General features: G+C 36.4%; 1 protein-coding gene across 7 annotated transcripts in view; it reads left to right on the forward strand.

Annotated features, from left to right (window-relative positions):
- RANBP3L (RAN binding protein 3 like) overlaps positions 1–20435 on the forward strand; it is a 281333-nt gene extending 260898 nt beyond the window's left edge. For 5 of the 7 annotated variants that reach the window (XM_015078046.3, XM_015077932.3, XM_053201425.1 and 2 more), the window contains 11 exons: positions 577–651; positions 2381–2452; positions 2800–2939; positions 6039–6142; positions 7527–7611; positions 10740–10842; positions 11205–11329; positions 12382–12502; positions 13944–14086; positions 17134–17323; positions 19634–20435. In XM_015078046.3, the coding sequence (XP_014933532.3) occupies positions 577–651; positions 2381–2452; positions 2800–2939; positions 6039–6142; positions 7527–7611; positions 10740–10842; positions 11205–11329; positions 12382–12502; positions 13944–14086; positions 17134–17323; positions 19634–19677 (1202 nt within the window). In that variant the 3' untranslated portion in view covers positions 19678–20435. The remainder of the gene's footprint in view (positions 1–576; positions 652–2380; positions 2453–2799; positions 2940–6038; positions 6143–7526; positions 7612–10739; positions 10843–11204; positions 11330–12381; positions 12503–13943; positions 14087–17133; positions 17324–19633) is intronic. The other 2 variants (XM_053201422.1, XM_053201427.1) reach the window with 1 other exon arrangement.
- The last annotated feature ends 710 nt before the right edge of the window (positions 20436–21145 follow it).

Below are 21145 nucleotides of genomic sequence, written 5' to 3' on the forward strand. Positions count from 1 at the left end.
TAGGTAATGGGATTACAGGTGATTTGGGGTTTTCTACCCACTCTTTATATTTTGTTGTGTTTCCAAAGTGTCTGCATTAAGTATGCATTAGCTTTGTAATTAGAGGAAACTGCCATTTCTCCCTAAGTAACCACCTACTTAAACAAACAGATGTTTGCCTTCAAAAGAACACTTTAAGAACTTCATCGTGTACGTATTCGGAGTAAATCCATAACTTAGTTTGCCTCTCTTCTCCACTCAAAGCTCATTGGTGATCCCTTTTATAAATGACCGCATTGCCCCTTGCCTTGTACTACAGCTATTTGTGTGCGTGTCTGCTTCCCACTGTGAGTTCCTGGGGGTCATCTTCTTGCCTGATAGAGTGTCTTACATGTGCTGAGCACTCTGAAATTTATTGGTCCGAATAGAAATTAATTTATAATTCTCACCACAGCCACATTTTATTTCTACTGATAAACATACAAAATCTTGTCTAAATTAGTGATGTAGAAATTTTTCTGAAACAGCAAAAGTTCAAATAAAAAGACATACAAAAACCAGCCTCCTTACTGACTTTAGTTTGCAATTTGCTTCTAGCATCAACCTTGTCCCAGAATCGAATGAGATCATCATCCTTCACTGACCTCCCGACCTTCCCTCCTTCTCGGCCGGGTAATAAACAGCTTCTGGAACTTCAAGCCTGATACTCTGGTTTTTCAAAATCCATTCTCGTTGATGGTGAACCTTCTTACTCAGCTATTATAAAATGCTGGCATTTTAGTGGAAAATAAAATAGAGGCCTTAGCCAAGTATGATTAGAAGAATGCCTTATGAATCCCAACTCCACAAATCCTGTTTGTTTCTGGTAGAAAGTTTGAACTTGAATTTTTTTAGGATTTCATGTTTATGATAAAAATATTTTCTGTAAGGCAGCCATACAGAGTAACTTGTTTTATTTCACTTATTATTGTGCATCTGTATGGTTCATGGTACCTATGGTACTCAAAATATACAGCTATGCTTCAGATTCTTATTCTTAAGTTTATGCTTTAGATGATATTCTAAGGTTTAGAATATGATTCCTTTTAAACTTTTCACTAATTAAAACATTACTTCTTTTGATTTGGAATTTGTAGTGCTTTGCTAAGTAGATCTATTTTATCATTACAAAATATTTGAGATGGTTGGAACATTCTCTACATAAAAATTATGATTTATATTCTTTTTGTGTTTGTTTCTACTGAACAACCAGCTGCCTTTTCCAAGTTAATCTTGCCACTAAGAAACTAAAAAAATACAAACTATTCACTTCCTTTCAACTGATCCCTCTCTACCTGGGAGCCACAGAGTTCTCAAACTAACGAATTTATATTCTTATTAATAATTCCAAGCATGGCTGAGCAACATATATGTCAGATACCTTTCAGATACAGAAGAAATACTTTCTAGCTCAATATACCCCATTTAAACCTCACTGACAAGTTACAGACATTAAGAGGAATTGGGGTCCTAGCCTAAAGAATTTGTTTTATTGTATTTGTGCATAAAATAAAGGGATGGCTGTAAGTATCTGAATAACTGTTTCGATTTATTAGTATCTTAAGTTAGACATACATACACAAAAAGACTAAAGAACATTGATATCAGTAAGCATCATTCCATTTTATGCTGTGCAGTATGTTGGTGGTGTTGGAATGGAGAAAAATAGTACAACTTTATACGGCCCTTTGGTGCTCGTTTTCAATAATAAAGATCATAAACCATTTAGTTGCACTTTGAATTAGAAAAGCAATTCTACCCCAACATTTATAATACGTTATAATACTTAGAAGAAGCAATTCTTATTCTTTTCTCATTTCCACTGATCAAATGCTCGAAGGTTGCTGTTTCTGCAGTTTGCAACCAAGAGATGATCTCTTTGAAATGTACAGTAATTCTGTATTTGCAGCTACCACCATATTCTTCATACTATGAACACACCTCATAGAAAAATCACCTAGCATAACAGTCATCTTCTGTCTGTAGGTATCACCAGGGTAGAGAAAGCGGCAGAATTTGCTAATAGGTTCATAACATTTTATAAGAAATACATATTAACGTACACATAGGGATCACTATCATCAGATTTCATAATATGTACTCATTTCAGTACTCGTTTTTATGATTCTAGAGAAGACCGCCTATTCCATTAGTTGCCCAATTTTCACTTATATTTCTGAACGTAAACAGAACTATGTGGCAAAACTCACTGCCGTCAGTCATTGTTAGCCCACCTGCCTTCTCAGCACACTGCCAACAGTGACATCTACTGGTGAGCTTAAGACAGGACTGTTAAAACCCAAATCATGTAGAAACTGACACCCTGTTAGATTTAAATTTTTCTAAATTGTTTTTCTTACAGTGAAGAAAAACAATGTTTTTATGACATCAACTCATGTGCAAAGGAATGTTGATATGAACAGTGCAGAACAAGGTATGTAGTTTATTACAAGAACCTCTGAAATTTTACATTTTACCATTTATATTTTAATTTGGTGTGTGTGTGTGTGTGTGTGTTGGGGTATGGAGGTAGGACCCAGTGACAAAACATGAAAAAATATATTTGTAAGCCAAGTCCCATGGTCAAAATGACTGGTTATTGGGTAAAATCTAGGCCAAAAGTAAGCACTAACCAATTCATTGGCTATTTTGACTTTGGTTAATTAACATTAACCCCTCATTTAATGATGACTTTAGAAAATAAGCGTTACATTGGTCAAAATATGGAGGAAGAAGTATTTCCCTAAAGATATATTGACTCTTGAACCCTGTTCTTTTAAGGTCCCGTGAAACATTCCGAACATGTTCTAAGACCTGCTATTTTGCAACCACCTCAAGCTCAAAGGTGTGAAAAAGCAAGAAAAACATTTGGACACGATACCTTGGAATCCTGCAAGATTAAAGACAAAACGAAAAATAAGGTAAGGAACCTCCAATGGCAGGACTGACACAAATTCTCCGTCTTTCATTTAGTAGATTGCTGTGGGCCCTACATCCAAAGTTAGGGGCTGCCTGACTTTTGTTCTGTTGCTGAGGTCACTGCCAGGCTGGAGAAACACCCCAGACTATAGCAAAAAGCCCTCAGTAATCTTATTCAACTTGTCCTCTTAAACTGGAGAGTAGTTTCTAGGAACTAGTTTTGTGGTCTCCCCTAAGCTGAAAACCTGAGTCCCTTGGGGTAGAAACTTCTGGGGTCTTATTCCAGTGCGCTGATCCCATGTGAGAATAGGGGGAGCAATGAGGCGGCCAGCTCCAGGAGTCAGAAGTCAAAAAAGGAACATGGGCTTCCAGCATCTCCAGCTGGTTGACATCCTAGTGTGGCTTTGCCAGTTGAGGTCACACCAGGTATCCATCCAGACCCACCTTCATGGATAATGGGAGCAGGGAACTACCCCCACAGGGTAGGGAATTGGGAGGGCCGGGGAAGCTTCTGAAGACAGAGAAAAGTCTCTCTTCCAGTTGTTGTGGCTGACTGAATTCCTCAGTGTGGGCCTTTCTAGGGAGATTGTCATGTTGCTCAAGCCATGCAGATATGGGTTTGGGGATATTCTGTTGCTGTGTCTTCCAGAAGCCAAGTTGAGAGGAATGGTACCAAAATCAGTAGGTTGGAATTTGAGAGTAATGCCATCCTTCATTCATCTCCAACTAAACTGTTGAGGGTTGGTCACTTGCTTTGTTTTGTTTTGTTTTCCATACTGAACATAAAGAGAGTGACACATGGAAGCTGATAATACCAGCCATTTCATCAATGCAATGAAAAAAACATCAGATGGGTAGTAATCCTACCTCTGCCACTAACTATGTTTACATTCTTGGACAAAGCACCCAATCTTCTCTATCAGTGAAGTGAGAGAGTTGAACTTGGTCAGCATTTGACAATATTTTTATAATTTCAAATCCTTTTTTTGTAACATATGACTTCATAAGACCTATTTTGAATTTTAAAAATCATTTAATCATTTCTGCATGGTATATGGTATGAGCTTTAAGTAAACCATGTTTTAAATTTCAAACCAGGGTGCCTGGGTGGCTCAGTTGGTTAACCTTCTGACTTCGGCTCAGGTCATGATCTCACGGTTTGTAAGCTCGTGCCCTGCTTTGGGTAAAAACATGAGCCCCACTTGGGTGAGCTCTGCTTCTCTCTCCCTCCCTCCTTCCCTCTCTCTCTGCCCCTCATGGGATTCTCTCTCTCTCTCGCCCCTCGCTTACTTGCACCCTCTCTCTCAAAAAACTTTCAAATCAGTAGATTGTTAAAAGTTTTCATTGAAATATAATCTAATAATCATTACCATATTACATAAATTCTTACTTTTATCCATTTAAGAAATGATGCACGTTGTTTAATTTGTGTTAAAGTATATAAAAAAAGTATGATATGTTGACTAATTTCTAAATGTTATTATATTGCATATGATTTTGGAACAGTATGTACTATAAATTATAGATTAAAATTTTTGTTACATGTTATAAATCAGTATTTCTTCTTTGGCATGGCTTTTTGAAATTTTGCATTATGTATTTTATTTTTTTTATTTTTATTTTTTTGCATTGTATATTTTATAAAGTTTATTAATATTTTTCTTGTATTTTCTTCCTAAATGATAAAGAATAAGAGAAATTTTCAGGCTATTGTTTGCAAGCATTTCTTCTTGAATAAATGTATTAAGCATAATGATGCAATGTAAGAATTCTGACAAAATGTAATTTATAGATCTAGTGAAAATTATCTCTCGGTGGATTTCATAGAACTATTATTTTCATGTTTCTTATTAACTTGTATATAAAATCAGAGCAATTTTCATTCATTCTGTCATTAATCAATGGTCACTTATGCACTATACATATAATATAGCATATGTACTGTTTTACATATGAGTATATTTTAAGTACATAAGAATAGAAGTACATTTTGGCTGAGAGTTAAGTCATTTGAGTGACCGAGTCACGAGGCATGAACTTTGATCTTTGCTTGCCAACAGCATGTATTCTCTTCATACATATTTCTCACCTCTCAAATTCTGTTATAAAGGGAAAAATGCTCAAAATTATTTTTATTGATTGACATGAAATTGAAGTGGAAACAGACCCTATCTACCTTTAAAGATATGAACTCCTTGCAACATCTTTGCAAATCCCTGCTGGGGGAACGGTGAGGTGTAGAAAACATTGGGGACATCTATCAGATAATTTATAGGGCTCCTTCTGGTTCTAAAATTGCTCATACCTGGGGGCACCTGGGTGGCTCAGTCAGTTAAGCCTCTGACTTTGACTCAGATCATGATGTCATGGTTGCTGAGTTTGAGCCCCATATCGGGCTCTCCTGCTCTCAGTGCAGAGCCTGCTTCAGACCTTCCATCTCCCTCTCTCTCTGCTCCTCCCCCACTGGCAGGCTCACTGGCACACTCTCTCTCTTTCAAAAATAAACATTTAATAAAAAAAATTGCTCGCACCTTCATCTATACATTAGTCAGGCAATGTGCATATGTATATACATCAGACAAACTAGTTAAGTTACCAGTCAAAAATTTCTAGATGAAGAGATGAATGGGATTCCCTCCAACGTTTGGTGGCTGTGCTGGTAAAGCTCTTAGGGTGCTTGGGGGGGTTCAACAGTCCTGAAGGATATATCTGCTAAATTAGAAATGAGAATTAACTCCATGTGGCTAAAAAGATAAAAGTAACAAAAGGAGGTGGGATTTCTGAATATGATGGCTAAGTATACAGTCTCTGGTGTCAGACCCTGGCTCTAAGATCAACCCCATTCCTGGCTGCCCAAGCCTAGCCACGTTATTTAAACTCATTAGGTCAGTTTACTCATCTGTAAACTGTAAAATGTGGATAGTAGACATACAACCTATAGAGAGATGTTGTGAGGAGTAAATGAGATAATGTACCTAAAATGCTTAGGGTAGTACTTGAACACAGTAAATTTTCAATACATTTAACCGTAACTATTGTTTCCTTGTCTGATGCTCCTTTTAAGGCAACTGAAAGGAACTTTCTGATGGATTGTCTTTCAGATTTCTGAGGGGAGCTCCTGTTTGCTAGGTGAAAAATTACCCAGCACCAGAATTTCAGTCCTGCTGACTACTAAACAGAATTGTTTAGGTGCTACATCAGTAGGGTAAGTTAATGCTGAGGACACAGAGAGGATATCCTTTGATTCTTGCTTTCTTTTACCATTATAATCATTTGTGGAAAAATAACTTTCTGATACTGCACAGATAAATTGTCAAGATTTCTGTTTGAGATTTTGTAAAGAACACAAGTTTAAAATGCTTTTCAAATAAGATAAAAAGAGAGAGGGAAACAAACCATAAGAGACTCTTAAATACAGAGAACAAACTGAGGGTTGCTGGAGGGGAGGTGGGTGGGAGGGATGGGCTAAATAGGTGATGGGCATTAAGGAGGGCACTTGTTGGGATGAGCCCTGGGTGTTATATGTAAGTGATGAACCATTAAATTCTACTCAGAGATCATTATTACACCACATGTTAACTAACTTGGATTAAATAAAATTAAATTAAAAATAAAATGCTTTTCCCATATCTCTAATATATAAAGATTATCCTATTAATATTGGATTATTTCTACTTTTTCATTGACTTGGGTGAGAATATTTCAAAACTGTGTAGCTAAATTTTTATTTAGTTGGGAATTAATTATCTGACTGCTAGCTTAGCCTTTTCTACCTTTTCTCTGATGTTCCCCTTTTTTAAATTACTTTGAATATTAAATTATTATTCATTATTTATTGACATACATTGGATAGACAACAAAAGAAAGCAGTATAAATGTGAACAATGAAAGTAAGTATTTCCTGGTATCATCAAACATGAAGGCAGGTTTGAGTTGAGAGGAGATTAAGACAAGCCATGGACATAAACGGACTCACATGGTTGGGGCCCGTGTGGGTCCCACAGAGCTCACCTACAGCGCATACTAGGGATGCAATGTGGACCCCGGAGTACATCGGCCTACAGATAGACAGCTGTATGTCTGAGTTTCTCATCATGCAGAACACTTTTACCATTAAAAAAAAAAAAAGTTCCAGGATGAAAAACCCAAATTAGACAAATGCACATTCAAGTATCACTGACAAGATGCATTGGTCATGCCTTTGCTCTGGAGGTGGCTAAGAGCATTGGCCACTTGTGGAGGAGGAGAGTAGAAATTAGAGACTGACAGAGGCTGTGCTGGAAAAGCAAGAAGATAAGGGCTGGGCAGCCCCTGGTTGATCACACGGCCTGAAGAGTGATGGGCATGACACGTGTTTGGACTGGTTTCAACTAGCGCTGTCACAGCTGTGAAATATTTTAAATATTATCCCTGGAAGTACCTATCTCAGTTTTCCCTTCATTTCTCAATATCTGCAGATGAGTAAGAGTTAACAGATGTTTTTATGCTTTACATAAATCTACTAAACCATTTGACTATTTCATGTGCTAAGGTTTAACATGGCTTTATCCATATATTTTAAATAGCAAATGCTTATTTGTTTTCCTTAGATGTCAACCAAATGAAGAGAAGTATTCTTTTAAAAGCTGCAGTTCTGATTTCGTGTTTGGAGAAAACATGGTAGAAAGAGTTTTGGTAAGAATTTGGCAAAGGTGTCTATTATATAAAAAGCTGTCACTTCAAGTTTCTGGAGGCAAATTAATTAAAACAATGTTAAATTGGATCATACTTTAACTCCTGAGTTCAAAGGCACATTTTCTTTCTTTAATGGAAATGTTCTCCTGGGAAGCAAGTTCTAGTTGTTAGAATAATAGACAGGAACCCGCAGAGGAAGGGGATTGTTTAATTATAACATTATTACTGATGAGAAATATTAAATAGTTCTTTCACGTGTGTTAACTGAAGGTATGCATGGAAATCCCAGAATCATCTGCAATAGACAAGCTCAACTGGTAACGATATTTTAATGTAGGTTTTTGATAGCCTTTTTCATAACATGGTGCATTTAAAACTATTTATTTTTTCTTATTAACTACAACCCTCCCCTTAGAGCTTTTATAGTGAAAACATCATTATAACTTTTTTTTTTTTTGCTAGCTTTAAGAGGAAAATAATAAGACTTTAACTTGCCTAGGGAAACATCCTTGTCAAGTGGAAACGCCTAACTAGTATTACTATCATCCTTATCTAATATCGAGCATCCTCCTCCAAGAGGCCATTGCTGCCCCATCCTCCACAGAGCATGTTTGTAAAGCACAGCAGGGAAGTAGACAGCAAAGTGAAGGCTGTGCACCTGGTCCATCACACCTTCATGCTGCTTTCACCCAGACCAGGGTCTTGGTTGACATAGGCCAAGGTGACCAGTTTATCTTGTGGCTACTAGTTCTATGGAGGATCCAGAGGAGGCTACAAAGGTTTTAAAACCTGTGTAAAACCTCAGAATAACAAAAGGACCAAGTCATGAGGTCAGTCTATTCTAAGTTTCCTAGGGCTTTCACAAATCAATCACTTGGAAGACCTTGTTTATGCCATACCTGCCTCAGGCCGAACCCCAATCCCAAGAGTAGTATCATAGCTTTTCAGCTTAGAGGCACCATCCTTCACTCTCAAGATGAAAGTCAACTCCACAGTTCTAGAGCTATTGACTCACCTCTTTGGATCTGAACCAGAATGGACCAACTTCTAGAGGGAAGTCCCGGGCAATACATTCAGGCACATTTCTTCCAAACCATTTATTCCCAAATTTGGCACTAGATTAGTCACAGCTTCTATAAGATGTCACAGACGCAAATAAAACATTTCCCAAGCCTCACAGGATCAACTTTAACATTCAATTCAATTCAACAAACATGTTTTGTGTTCTCATGACATCTAAAGCACTGGCATTGGTCTCAGCTTTGGCTGCGTGTTAACAATCATCTGGTGAGCCACTAAAGGATTTCTTAGGGCATCTCCACAAACAGATTAGATCAGAGTCTCTGTGGGTGAGGGTAGGTGTTAGGTGACTTGAATGTACAACCAGGATTGAAAAACATCTGGGTAAGTGGTTATACAAAGCTAAGGGAGCCACTGTGCTCTAAAGGTGTTTATAATCTAAGGGGAGACAGAGAGATCCCTGAACAAATGAACTACAGTTGGGATTGTAAATTTGGTTTAGGGAGGTACTTGTGTATATTTCCTATGGGCACTTTAAATCTGGCTTGTGAAGGAAACTGTACTTCCTGTATTTTAAGTTGATAACATCTGAGGACAGCAGGAGCTATAGAGATCACTTGTATTTGTCCTCTAGTTAATCCTATAATCCTGTGGCCTTGTGATTTGGTGGTCAGAATGCCTTCCTGATTTGTTTGCTGACCATGTGCTTTTCAAGGGGGTCATTAAACTTTCTGAGCCTTAGTGTTTATTTTCTTCAAATGGAAATAATCACACCCGTCTTGGGTGCCTGGGTGGCTCAGTCGGTTAAGCATCTGGCTTTGGCTCAGGTCATGATTCGCAGTGTCTGAGTTCGAGCCCCACATCAGGCTCTGTGCTGACAACTCAGAGCCTGGAGCCTGCTTTGGATTCTGTGTCTCCCTCTCTCTCTGCCCCTCTTCCGCTCACCTCTGTCTCTCTCTCTCTCTCTCTCTCTTAAAAATAAACATTAAAAATTTTTTTAAAAATCACACCCAACTCTACCGATTTTAACAGAATATCTTAATGTCCAGTTAAATAATGTGGAAGAATTTTGAGTTCATAAAGGAAAAGATAGAAACCTAAATTCTGAAGTACTGTTCCAATTCTCCCTGTTCTCCAGGGGGCTCTCCAGTATCAGAAATGGCATGGCTGACTCAGTTTTTTTTCACAGGCCTTGATTATAGCACATACACAAAGCCCCATGTGTGCAGCCTTAAAAGCAATTGTTGGCGGAAATTGTCTTGGGAAAGGGGCCCCTTGGGAAAGGGGCCCTCTCTCTCTCTCTCTCTCTCTCTCTCTCTGCCCCTCCCCTGCTCATGCTCTCTCTCTCTCTCTCAAAGATAAATCATTTTAAAAAAGAATATCCTTAAAAAAAAAATAAATTGTCTTGGGAGAAAAATTACAATTCTTTCTGTAAAGATGAGCTCTGAGACAGCTAGTGCGTTCTTTGGACAACTTTATTTATTTATTCATTCATTCATATGAAGTGGGTATAAAGTGAAGTGCTGGGAATACCGAAATACCTTGAAACAGAAATAAGGGACACCTGGGTGGCTCAGCTGGTTAAGCGTTCGACTTTGACTCAAGTCATGATCTCATGGTTCATGAGTTCGAGCCCCACACAGGGCTCTCTGCTGTCAGCACAGAGCCTTGTTCAGATCCTCTGCCCCACCCCTCTCTCTGCCCCTCCCTTGCTCTTTCTCTCTCTCTGTCTGTCAAAAATAAATAAGTAAACATTAAAACAAAAAGAAAAGAAATGATAGTTACGTCTCCTTCTAGGCATCAGGTTAGTCTGGTGGGAGCATGGAACAGCTGCTACCTCCTTCTTGGTCTCTAAACTGTCTCCCTTTGTCCCTGGAACTAGATCCCACCTGAAATAAGCTGGTGGTAACTAGATTATGCTTCCTGAGGATGAGAACCAGGGTCCTCTGATGATAGGAAGGATTTCCCCATTCAGCACACAGGGAGTCCAAAACAAAAACAGAGCAGTTGAGTTCATTTGCCCTGTTGAAGTGGAACAAAGGTATCTTTTGGCTTACTGCAGATATATGGGGATACAATTAAGTAATACATCTTTTTCCTTCACCTAGGATATTCAACATCTCACCCAATCTCAACCTGAAAATGATTCATACACCAAGGAACAACCATTCAAATCCGTACTAGAATTTCCTGTCAACTCTCTAAATTCAAGTAAGAATTATTTGATTTGTAAAAAATTTGATTTAACTATTATATTTCCTGTGTTTCCATGTCATCTGTTCAATAGCTATAAAATACAAAAACAGTAATGCAACACTTTAAAAACTTTTTGGCAAAGATTAAAGCATAGAAAATATTGTTGTATGATACATAAGCATTAAAATTTTTTTTACTTAAGGATATGAGGAATCATTAAAGAGATTTATCTAAACTCAAGTAGTTTCATATTTTTGGTAACACTCATTATTATAAAAAGCTAAGGAGACATGTATATTAATGGGGACAACAAGGAACTTTTACAGTAGAGAAAATGGGGTCTTTACGTGTCTTTTCCCATTTTTTCTTACAAACAGACTCTATTAAAAATATATCCCTAATCGAATCAGCTGCTGCTTTCTCTTCTAAGCCATCACCCAAATGCTTGCTGCAGAAAATTGATGTTATAACAGGGGAGGAAGCTGAACATAATGTGTTGAAGGTCTGTATATCACACATTGCTCTTTCTGGGAGCACTTACATACACGAAACCAAGTTTCTATCAGCAGAAGCACCTTTAAAAATAAAGGCAGAAGTATAGTTTTCATGAAGACTGAGCTGCTTAACTAAACATGCTAGACACTTCCAAAGATTAAGCCAATATTTTGTTGTATTCTTATTTTTGTACGGGTAATTTTCAGGAAAATGTGTTACTGGGTTTACAACCATTCACATTAGTCTCTTAGAAAGAAGACAGCCAGGGACCCTGTCTTAAAAGAACTTCAGACCTACATTTTATACTTTACATGCCTGTGTTTATAATCGGTGCTATTATTGTGTGATTTAAAAGTTCTACTTACACTGGACATTTTTAAATGATAAGATGAATAGATTTCAGTTCAAGATAGAAAAATTCTGGTTTCCTTTGAAAAGTTCTTTTAAATAAGTTTTGAATTTCATATAAAGCAAGAATTTCACACACGTAGTATATAGTATCATGCATAGGATTTGAATGTTGAGTGACGTAGCCATCAGCGTAGGCACATGAAATAAGGTAGTCATTTTCCAACAAGGAACAGATTTCCCTTTCTTTTTATCCATCTGTTATAACATTAAATTTCATTTAAAACGTGGTACATATAAATATATTTGTTAAGTGGAAAAGCAAGATGCAGAAAGTATGTATGATATTCTACTGTTTATAGAAAAAATAGGGGACATGGGCACTGGCATGCATATAAACACAAATATCTCTGGAAGGATAAACAAAATATTAGCAATAGCGATCACCTGATCACAGAGGGTAGAAATCGACAGACGAAGAACAAAGGTTGGGAAGGACTTTTTATTTTGTACATCTTTTTGCTTTTTGATATTTGAACTATTCAAAAATTGTATGTTTTAAAAGTTAAATAAATTTTTTAAGCTGGTTTACAAATCATTAACCAAGGTTATTCTGGTAAAAATCAGGCAAATAAAAGTGTTGTAGCATAGAAAGAAATCATTTTAAAATAAATTTCTATATATTTGACATTTCAAAAAATTGTCCTTTAGATCAACTGCAAGCTTTTTATATTCAACAAAACAACACAGTCCTGGACTGAAAGGGGCAGAGGAGCTTTGAGGCTGAATGACACAGCAAGCAGTGACTGTGGAACATTCCAGTCGAGACTAAGTAAGGAATCATTTTGTAAAGCAACCTGCCATTTCTCAGGGTAAAATTTCCAATAGTCACACATCATTTTCTGGAGATGTGTTATAAAATAGTCAACAAATCACTGTTGAAAGCAATATTGTTTCTAATGTGCTGTAGGATCTTCCTGTTTAGAGCAGGCTCTGATGTCAAACTACACAGGTTCGGTTCTGCCTCTATCACTGACTAATTGGTGACCTTGGGCAAGTTAGTCTCCCCACAGCCTAGTTACATCAGCTTAAAATGGGGATAGTAGTACTCCATGACTTATTGAGCAATTGTGAGAATTCAGTGAGATAATGCACCTATGACACAGCCCAGCACACCCCTAAATAGTAATCTCGGTAATATTGAAAGCAATATGATGATATTTTTGAAGGGAAAATGGTTTTTCCTAAAAAGGATATTTGCCCTATATTTCATTCTTGGCATTCTAAGCATGTTGTGTGGGGCGAGATGAAGTCAGTTTCCAAGGAAATTAAGGTGTGTGGTTATTGAATCCTGTGTGTGTTTACTGACATCCATAGTGATGGTAGGAATCTGGAGTCAGTCAGACTGAGAGGCTCTCAAAGTTTTTGGCATCTGAAAAGACACACTGGGCATTGTTCAGAGGCCCAAACCGAAAGTGAGCATAGGCAGAGATCTGGGCAGGGTGTGTAGGTTTACTGGCCAACATTGGCCAATCAGAGCTGTGGAAGGAACCACTGGAAGAAGTGGGATCCATGTATATGGATTTTTATTGAGTTTCAGATATCAAGCTCAAGAAACCAGTAAGGAATAGAATTCACACTGAGAGAATAGGAACCGTGTTTTCAGTTCTATAACTGGCAAACAGGTTTCTAAATAACCCAACAAAGTATTATTCCCAAGGCAGGTGCTAGTTGTTTTCTACTCTTGTTCAATGCCACTCTGGCCACTGCCTGCCAAAATTTACAATGCATGGTATTTACACTGTTGTGTAACCTGATTTTACTTTTTATATAGTATATACCATGACCACCTTTATACATCAGTAATGATCTTTCTTTAATATTCTTAATGGGTTTGTAATATCTTGAATAGCCATGTCATCATTTATTTAGCTAATTCAATTTTTTGAATGCTTAAAGTTTTTGCTTCTGTTTTCTCCATTTTGGATAAATATTTTTTAGACCACTAGGTCCTCAAAGGAATTCTAAAATTGTAATCATTGTTTATTATAGTAAGAAAATAATTCCAGCTTTTAAGCTAAAAACGGTCTTCCAACCTAATAAAGCCAATTTGAAAACCAACTTATAATCAAGCCAAATTACAACTTAATAGTGAAAATACAGTCTGAAAAACAACTAGAGGATTTACTTCACTTTCAAAAATGGCAAGTTCCCCGGGGAAGGTTAAGGAATCAACTATTCTGTAGTCTTATATATTCACCTTCCTATTTTAGTTATGCGCAATCAAGGCAGCCTGAGGCTGATTCTCAATAGCAAACTCTGGGCTCAAATGGAGATTCAAAGAGCGAACCACAAAAATTTACGAATAACAGCTACTGATTTAGAAGACTATAACATCAAAGTGTTTTTAATTCAGGTAAGTAACAAATTTCAGTGATAGAGGATTATCCTACTATATTTATAGATCTCTGCAATTGCTAATTTTTTTTCACTGTATTATAATAACTTGCACCATTGGCCAAAAACAAAAAAAACAAAAAACCAGCCATTTATTTTGGTTGTTTACAGTTTAACATGAGACCTAAATTTTAAATGAAATTTACAGATTAACACCAAAATCTGTAGTAACCAATTGGCATGTGTCCCAAGACATTTGTATTGATATATGCTTCAAACCTTCACATTTTTTTTTCCATTGAAATTATGTCAACAATCTTACAAAGTTACCAAAGGGACCGTTGTCAAGATTGGCTCCTAGGAGTCCAGTGGAATACATAGCCCAGTGCTTACACTGAATGCTGAAACTGAGAAGGCTTTGAGATCACTGGAAAGGACCCCCTGAGAAATGGAAAAACACAGGGCTAGTAAGTTAAAACAACCAGTCCAACAGCAAATTCCAATTCTGGACATGTGTCAGTCACCAAGGTAACAGGATGGGAGCACAGCTTTAGCTCTTCCTGGCAGCAGGAATGCTTGACCTCAAATACAAAATCCAGGCACAAGAGAGAGAGAGCTGGCAGGGATCAGGCTAGAAAAAAAGGCTAGGTTTCCCACATGAGCTGAGACCCAGAAGACTGGAGAAGACTGGGTACTTACGTGACTCAGGCGGAAAGTAACAATGCAAGTAAATAAACATACAATGCAAGTAAATGCAAGTAAATAAAAATACAGTAATGGAAAAAAGTTGGCAAGTGCCCAGTGATGAAAAACCAAAAGTTTTATTAACTACCAATAAGTGCACTGTTAGGTATAAGTGATACTGAGTATTAAGATGTTACAGTAAGATAATGCCCAAACCCTGTTTACCATTTAGGGAGACAGACAATACCTGATATCCTGCCAAGCTGGATCTCCTGGTTTTGAGTGAGTAAAGCAGCCCGCTGCCACTGTCACTGAGATTGAGACTATTAGTTATGATGAGATTCTGCTGCTCAATGTCTGACCCGCACTGACCCTGTAAACTGTAGGATATTTGCTAAATAAACCAAATTTAGTTTGCTAAATGCAAATAAAAATCACCCCAAATTCCATTCCCAGAGATGGTCACTATTAACATTTTTTGTCATTTCAGCATACGTGTGTGTGTACATATGTATATAATGTGCCAACTGTATGATCTTCAGGCAGGTTATATAGATTCCTTAACTTGATTTTACTCATCTGCCCAATAAAGATTATAATGATACACTTTATAAAATGGTTGGGTAGATTCGATTGCTAATACTTGATTATGAAGTACACATGCGTAACCTTTTCACTCATCGATGAAAATGAGTGTTTTCATGTCATTAAATAGTCATTAAAGGTGAAAAGAATTCTATTCTGCAACATAATTTATTCCATTAATCTTGCTTTGTTAAATACTTATGTAATTTGCTGTCTTTCACTATTATAAATTCCACAAGAAAGATGTGAGGAATTCTCTTTGTACACGTGTTAATTTTCTTGGGGAAAGGCTTGACTTGTCTTGACAAATTTCTCTTCAGAAAGACTGAACCAGTTTTCATTCTCGCCAGCATTTTCTTATGGTACTTCCTGGGAATTATAATTTTTTTAAGCATTGAGAATTTGTTATCTGAAAAATATGTCATTGTGATTTTATTTTTAACTTCTTGTTCTGAATTTCTTGAATGAATATATCTAAATGAATTTAGCCAAAGACAATATATTGACTAATGAAAGGCATATTTAAATTTTAATATTAGAAAGTGAAGGTGGCAGAGTAGCATTTATATTTTTAATACTTTCAATATTTATTAACGTACTAAAGAAAAATGACATCTTTGCACATAATGTAAAAAATTAAATCAGTCAAGAGTCAACATTTACTCAACACCCTCTATAGATTATTTAGCACAATATGAGAAACAAAAATGCTTTATTTAATTTATAGTTATTTTTTGCCCCAAAGTAATTAAGGGAACTTAAGAACATGCAAATGAAAAAAATATAATTGAAGACCCTTCTCCCAAACAGTTGGCATGTAGTTTGTTCTTGCTTTGAAAAGTCTGATAGCTTTCTGGAGGGTTAGGAAAGAGAATAATTTACCTACCTTCTCTTTGATATTGTGAAAACATACAAAAATGTAAACCACTGCCATGTTACCTTAAAAGAGCACTGACTCTGATGACAAAGGTCTGGGATTCGAGCCCAGCAGATTGCTGACTAGCTATGTAAATGCAGGCAAATCATTGTACTTTTCTGAGCCATATCTCCTCATCTGTAAAGGGATGTGGGAAGTAAGTATAAATTGAATACTTGTGCTAAGTGCTTTTGCTAATATAAATGGAATAAATGACTAACTCATAGTTTTGTTGTAAGTGTTGAATAAAAAAAGAACGTAGTAACCATAATGTCATACAAATGTGATTGTTACCACCATTTTTTATATTAACAGCAACTATTAAAAATAGCATAGAAAAGTACTGAAAGCAAAGACTTATGACGTGTTTATGATACAGTATCATAAGGATGGCTCTGTGGCACAATGGACAGCGCATTGACTTCTATGATGCAATATTAGACTGCTTTAATGAGCTCTGCTTTTCCACAGAGCTGTGAGGCTTGTTGGGATGTCTAAACAAAGTGATGTAAAGGAAGTGGAGGTCTGTTATTCACCGAACCCTCTAATTTTCTATTAGAAATAGAAAAATAGTAAAAAAATAGAAAGATAGTAAAATAGCGGAGGAGGGATAGTCTTGAATTCAAGTAGAAATTTTACATCAAAAATTTCATTTCTCAGTTTAAAACGCACAAATAGGGACCTGTTATAAAATTATTCACTTTTGGATTTAATTTGTTTGGTTCAGGATGTATGGCTTTTTACCCTTTAACTTCTAGGGTTATTTATATCCTAGATTTCTGCCATATAATTCCTTCCTAAGAGTGAAAGATTAAAAATCTCTAAAACGTGACTATTATTCAGTTATTTATATTCTTAACAACTTAATTTTCCTCATGCAGGCCAGTGCCAAAGATACAGGGTGTCTGTACGCGGCAATACATCATCGGCTCGTTGCACTTCGAAGCTTTGGTAAACAGGAAGATGTAAACCAAGCGGAAAGCCAGTCAGATACAATCCTCCAACAATTAAACTGTGAAAGCTGTGATGAGGATGAGGATGATTTCATCAAAGCAACTAAGAATAGATCAGGTAAATAATTTTTCTTTTGTTAGGTCGGAGGTATAAGAAAGAAATCTTCTACACAATCCTAATATATGAAATTGTTTTGTTGTTGTTGTTGTTGTTTTTAATGGAACTGGTATGTTTAAAGTGGATGAGGGGGCGTTTGGGTGGCTCAGTCAATTGGGCATCCGGCTCTCAATTTTGTCTCAGGTCATGATCCCAGGGTCATGGGATGGAGCCACGTGTCGGGTTCTGCACTGAACGTGGAGCTTGGTTGGGATTCTCTCTCTCTCTCTCTCTCTCTCTCTCTCTCTCTCTCTCCTCCCCCCCCACTCTCTCTGTAAAATAATAAAATAAATAATTAAAAATTTTTTATAAAAAAATAAAGCAGATGGGAATTAGAGTCCTAGCTCTTTGGATCAGAGGAGTGGATTTGAAAGTGACTGCCTTCTATGTGTGGCCTCCATCAGGATTTTACCAAAAGTCATCCTCATTTTGATGCCTGTGTGTCACTTGTGCATAAATTTAATAAAAATACCACAAAGTATTACATTCATACACTGAAACTACCTATTTATTCATATTTCTCTTCACCTGTTCTCATTTTCCTATTATTGGCTATAGTAGAAGAACTTTATAAATACATCATAAATGTAATAAACATATTACAATGGATCCACCAGGCAAAGCTGGCTTGAAACACTGAAACTCCTATTTATCTCCTTTTTTTGGAATTTGCTTTATTCTCAAGGACCTTTTTTGCATAGGCCAAAAAGTACTATTTTTTTGTCAGGATTCATGAATTGAGCAAGGTTAAAATAGAACCAGTAGTTATCAGATTTTTAGGTTTCAGTGCTTGCCCTGGTGAGTAGATTTAAAACAAAAACTTATGATTATTTTTGGAGAAAAAGATTGTCTAGGAAATAATAAGTCCTGCTTTGTTATATAAATGGAGCCAAGTATTTTCAGTAATAGTTTCATTTAGGCCTGAATTCTGTTCTACAGAGAACTGAGCGACATACCTACAAAGATAGTGTGTTAGCAAGCATTTTTCCAACTTTTATTTATTTTAAATCTTAAAGGTAACTTAATCACACATAATTTAAGAATCTATCAAAGCACATGTGTAAAACTTGAGGAAATATCTTCCTTTGCCTAATACTAAAAAATGTAATCAAAATGTACAAAATATGCAGACCAGGGGGCACCTGGGTGGCTCAGTTGGTTAAGCATGCAACTTTGGCTCAGGTCATGACCTCAAGGTTTGTGAGTTCAGGTCCTGCGTTGGACTCTGTGCTGCCAGCTCAGAACCTGGAGACTGCTTCGGAATCTGTCTCCCTCTCTCTCTGCCCCTCCCCTACTCACACTCTGTCTCTCTCAATAAGAAACATTAAAATTTTTTTTAAATATATGCAGATCAGGATTATAGATTGCTTGACTCAGTGAGCCAAAGAACTAAATGAATATGATTTTTCTTGTCACTATTAAATAAATAGTTTCTTATTCTTCAAAATGTGTGAAATGTATAAATAAAATCATCTTTTATAATGTTTGTATTGTCAATAATAAAATAGGGTCTATTGGAAAATGAATTGGTATCTATTAGAAATGTTAACATGAAATAAGGATTAAGTGGCAAAGTTCTCTCATCAATAAAAGTCACATTTATGAAGTCTATATTTTATTATATTCCATTTTAGGAAAGAGTAATATACAACTACCTTCATACAAAATGAGAAACAATGGAAATAATGGAAAATAAATGTCAACCATATGAACCCCTCTTCCTCTGCCATTTTTCCCTTTTCACTTAGTACTTTCTCCGGGAGGTGATGCATACAAATGCTGAACTGTTACGAAAGCAATAAAAAGTCCAATTTTTTAAACTTTGTTTCCCATGAATTAAGGAAGGGTTTAGTTATCTGAAATATCATGTTTAAAATTAGCAAATTTCAGGGCACCTGGGTGGCTCAGCTGGTTAAGCGTCTGACTTTGACTCAGGTCATGATCTCATGGCTTGTGAGTTCAAGCCCCGGATCAGGCTCTGTGCTGACGGCTCAGACCCTGGAGCCTGTTTCAGATTCTGTGTCTCCCTTTCTCTCTGACCCTCCCCTGTTCATGCTCTGTCTCTCTCTGTCTCAAAACTAAACGTTAAAAAAAATTTTAAATTTAAAATTTAAAATTAGCAAATTTCCAAATGTTACATATAAAATGTAAATTCTACATTTTGCATTTCATCACCTGTAAGCATCTTCATGCATATTCATGTTCAATTGTGTTCAATATTAAATCTAATCTGAATGTAACATTTTCTAACATTTTAAATTTATATCACAGATCCTTCGAGGTGGACCCACAGACAGTCGGTTGCCTGTTCATGAGCACTATCTACTATAAATGTGACAACATCTACAAAAAGATTGATCACCTTACTGAAAATCCTAAATCATCTTAAGTAAATGAGAAGATCCTATTCATCCCTTGAAGAGTTTTTATAGCAAAGTTCATAAAACATAATTTGTTGCAATTAAAATTTTTCTCTTATGTAGTCAAATAATTTTAAGGTTTTACATTTTGATTATTGTGGAGAAAATGAAAGAATTTAAGAAATGCATGGACTTAGGAAGTTCAAAATTTATCATTTTTGAAGAGGTAATTTAGAATAGGGTTTGATAACTAATTTGGACTATTCATCACATTGGTGGATATCATAGTTAAAATAAATTTCTGGATTTGATAAATATCTAACTAAGATATTTATTTTTTCAGTCATACACTGTCTGGTCATAAAACAAACATTTTAAAGATTTCCAGTCATGTCTTCAAAAACACTGTAACTGCATGCTAACATTTGATTAAGTTGTGTTTATTTTCCGGGAAATGAGTATTTGCATTTAACCTTTGGATTTACTAATACTATAAGATTATATATTCATGGTATGAATTTCTTTAAATTTACTATTGTTCTTGGACCTGTATCCATTGTACCTTGTATATGGTTGATTTCAGGTCAGCATCCAATAGTTGTTGAAGGGATGAACAAAATACATTACCTATGTAACAAAATAGTAAGTATACAAAAGTAAAATATGTTAACTCGTTCTTTGCTTTATGTAATTAAATTGTCATTAATATTTTATGGGTGTAGCTGTATAGAGCCTGTTTTTTTAATATATACATATAGCCAAATAAATCTTTTCTTTTTAAAAAAATGTTTATTTATTGGGGCACCTCAGTGGCTCAGTGGGTTAAACATCTGACTCTTGATCCCGGCTCGTGATCTCATAGTTTATGAGTTCAAGCTCCACGTCGACCTCTCTGCTGTCAGTGCAGAGCCTACTTCAGAATCTTTGCCCCCTCTCTCAGTCCCCTCCCCCCTCAAAAACAAATAAACAAATGTTTATCTAATAATAAAATTTGTTTTAATTAATTAATTGAGAGAGAGAGAGTGCATGAATGGAGAAGGGGCACAGAGAGGGAAAGAGAGAATCCCAAGCAGGCTCTGCACTCTCAGCACAGAGCCCGACGCAGGGCTCAAACTCATGAACTGGGAGCTCCTGACCTGAGCCAAAATCAAGAGTCTGATGCTCAACTGACTGAGCCACCCAGGCGCCCCCAAATGATACCATAATAATGGTAGACTGTAATAATTTTAACAATCGTGCAACAGAGTTTTGATGCTCCTCTTTTGAGATTTGTCTCAGAGATACTTCATGAGTTACACACAAAAAAGTAGTCTCAGTGCTTGTAGCCATACTTCATTTTTTAATCAAGTTTGATCACCCCATGACTTCAAAATGACTTTTGATCATCACTCTTAAATAGTCCCTTGTTAGAGGCATCTTACCC

This window comes from Acinonyx jubatus, chromosome A1, assembly GCF_027475565.1.
Source record: "Acinonyx jubatus isolate Ajub_Pintada_27869175 chromosome A1, VMU_Ajub_asm_v1.0, whole genome shotgun sequence".
Classification (NCBI taxonomy): domain Eukaryota; kingdom Metazoa; phylum Chordata; class Mammalia; order Carnivora; family Felidae; genus Acinonyx; species Acinonyx jubatus.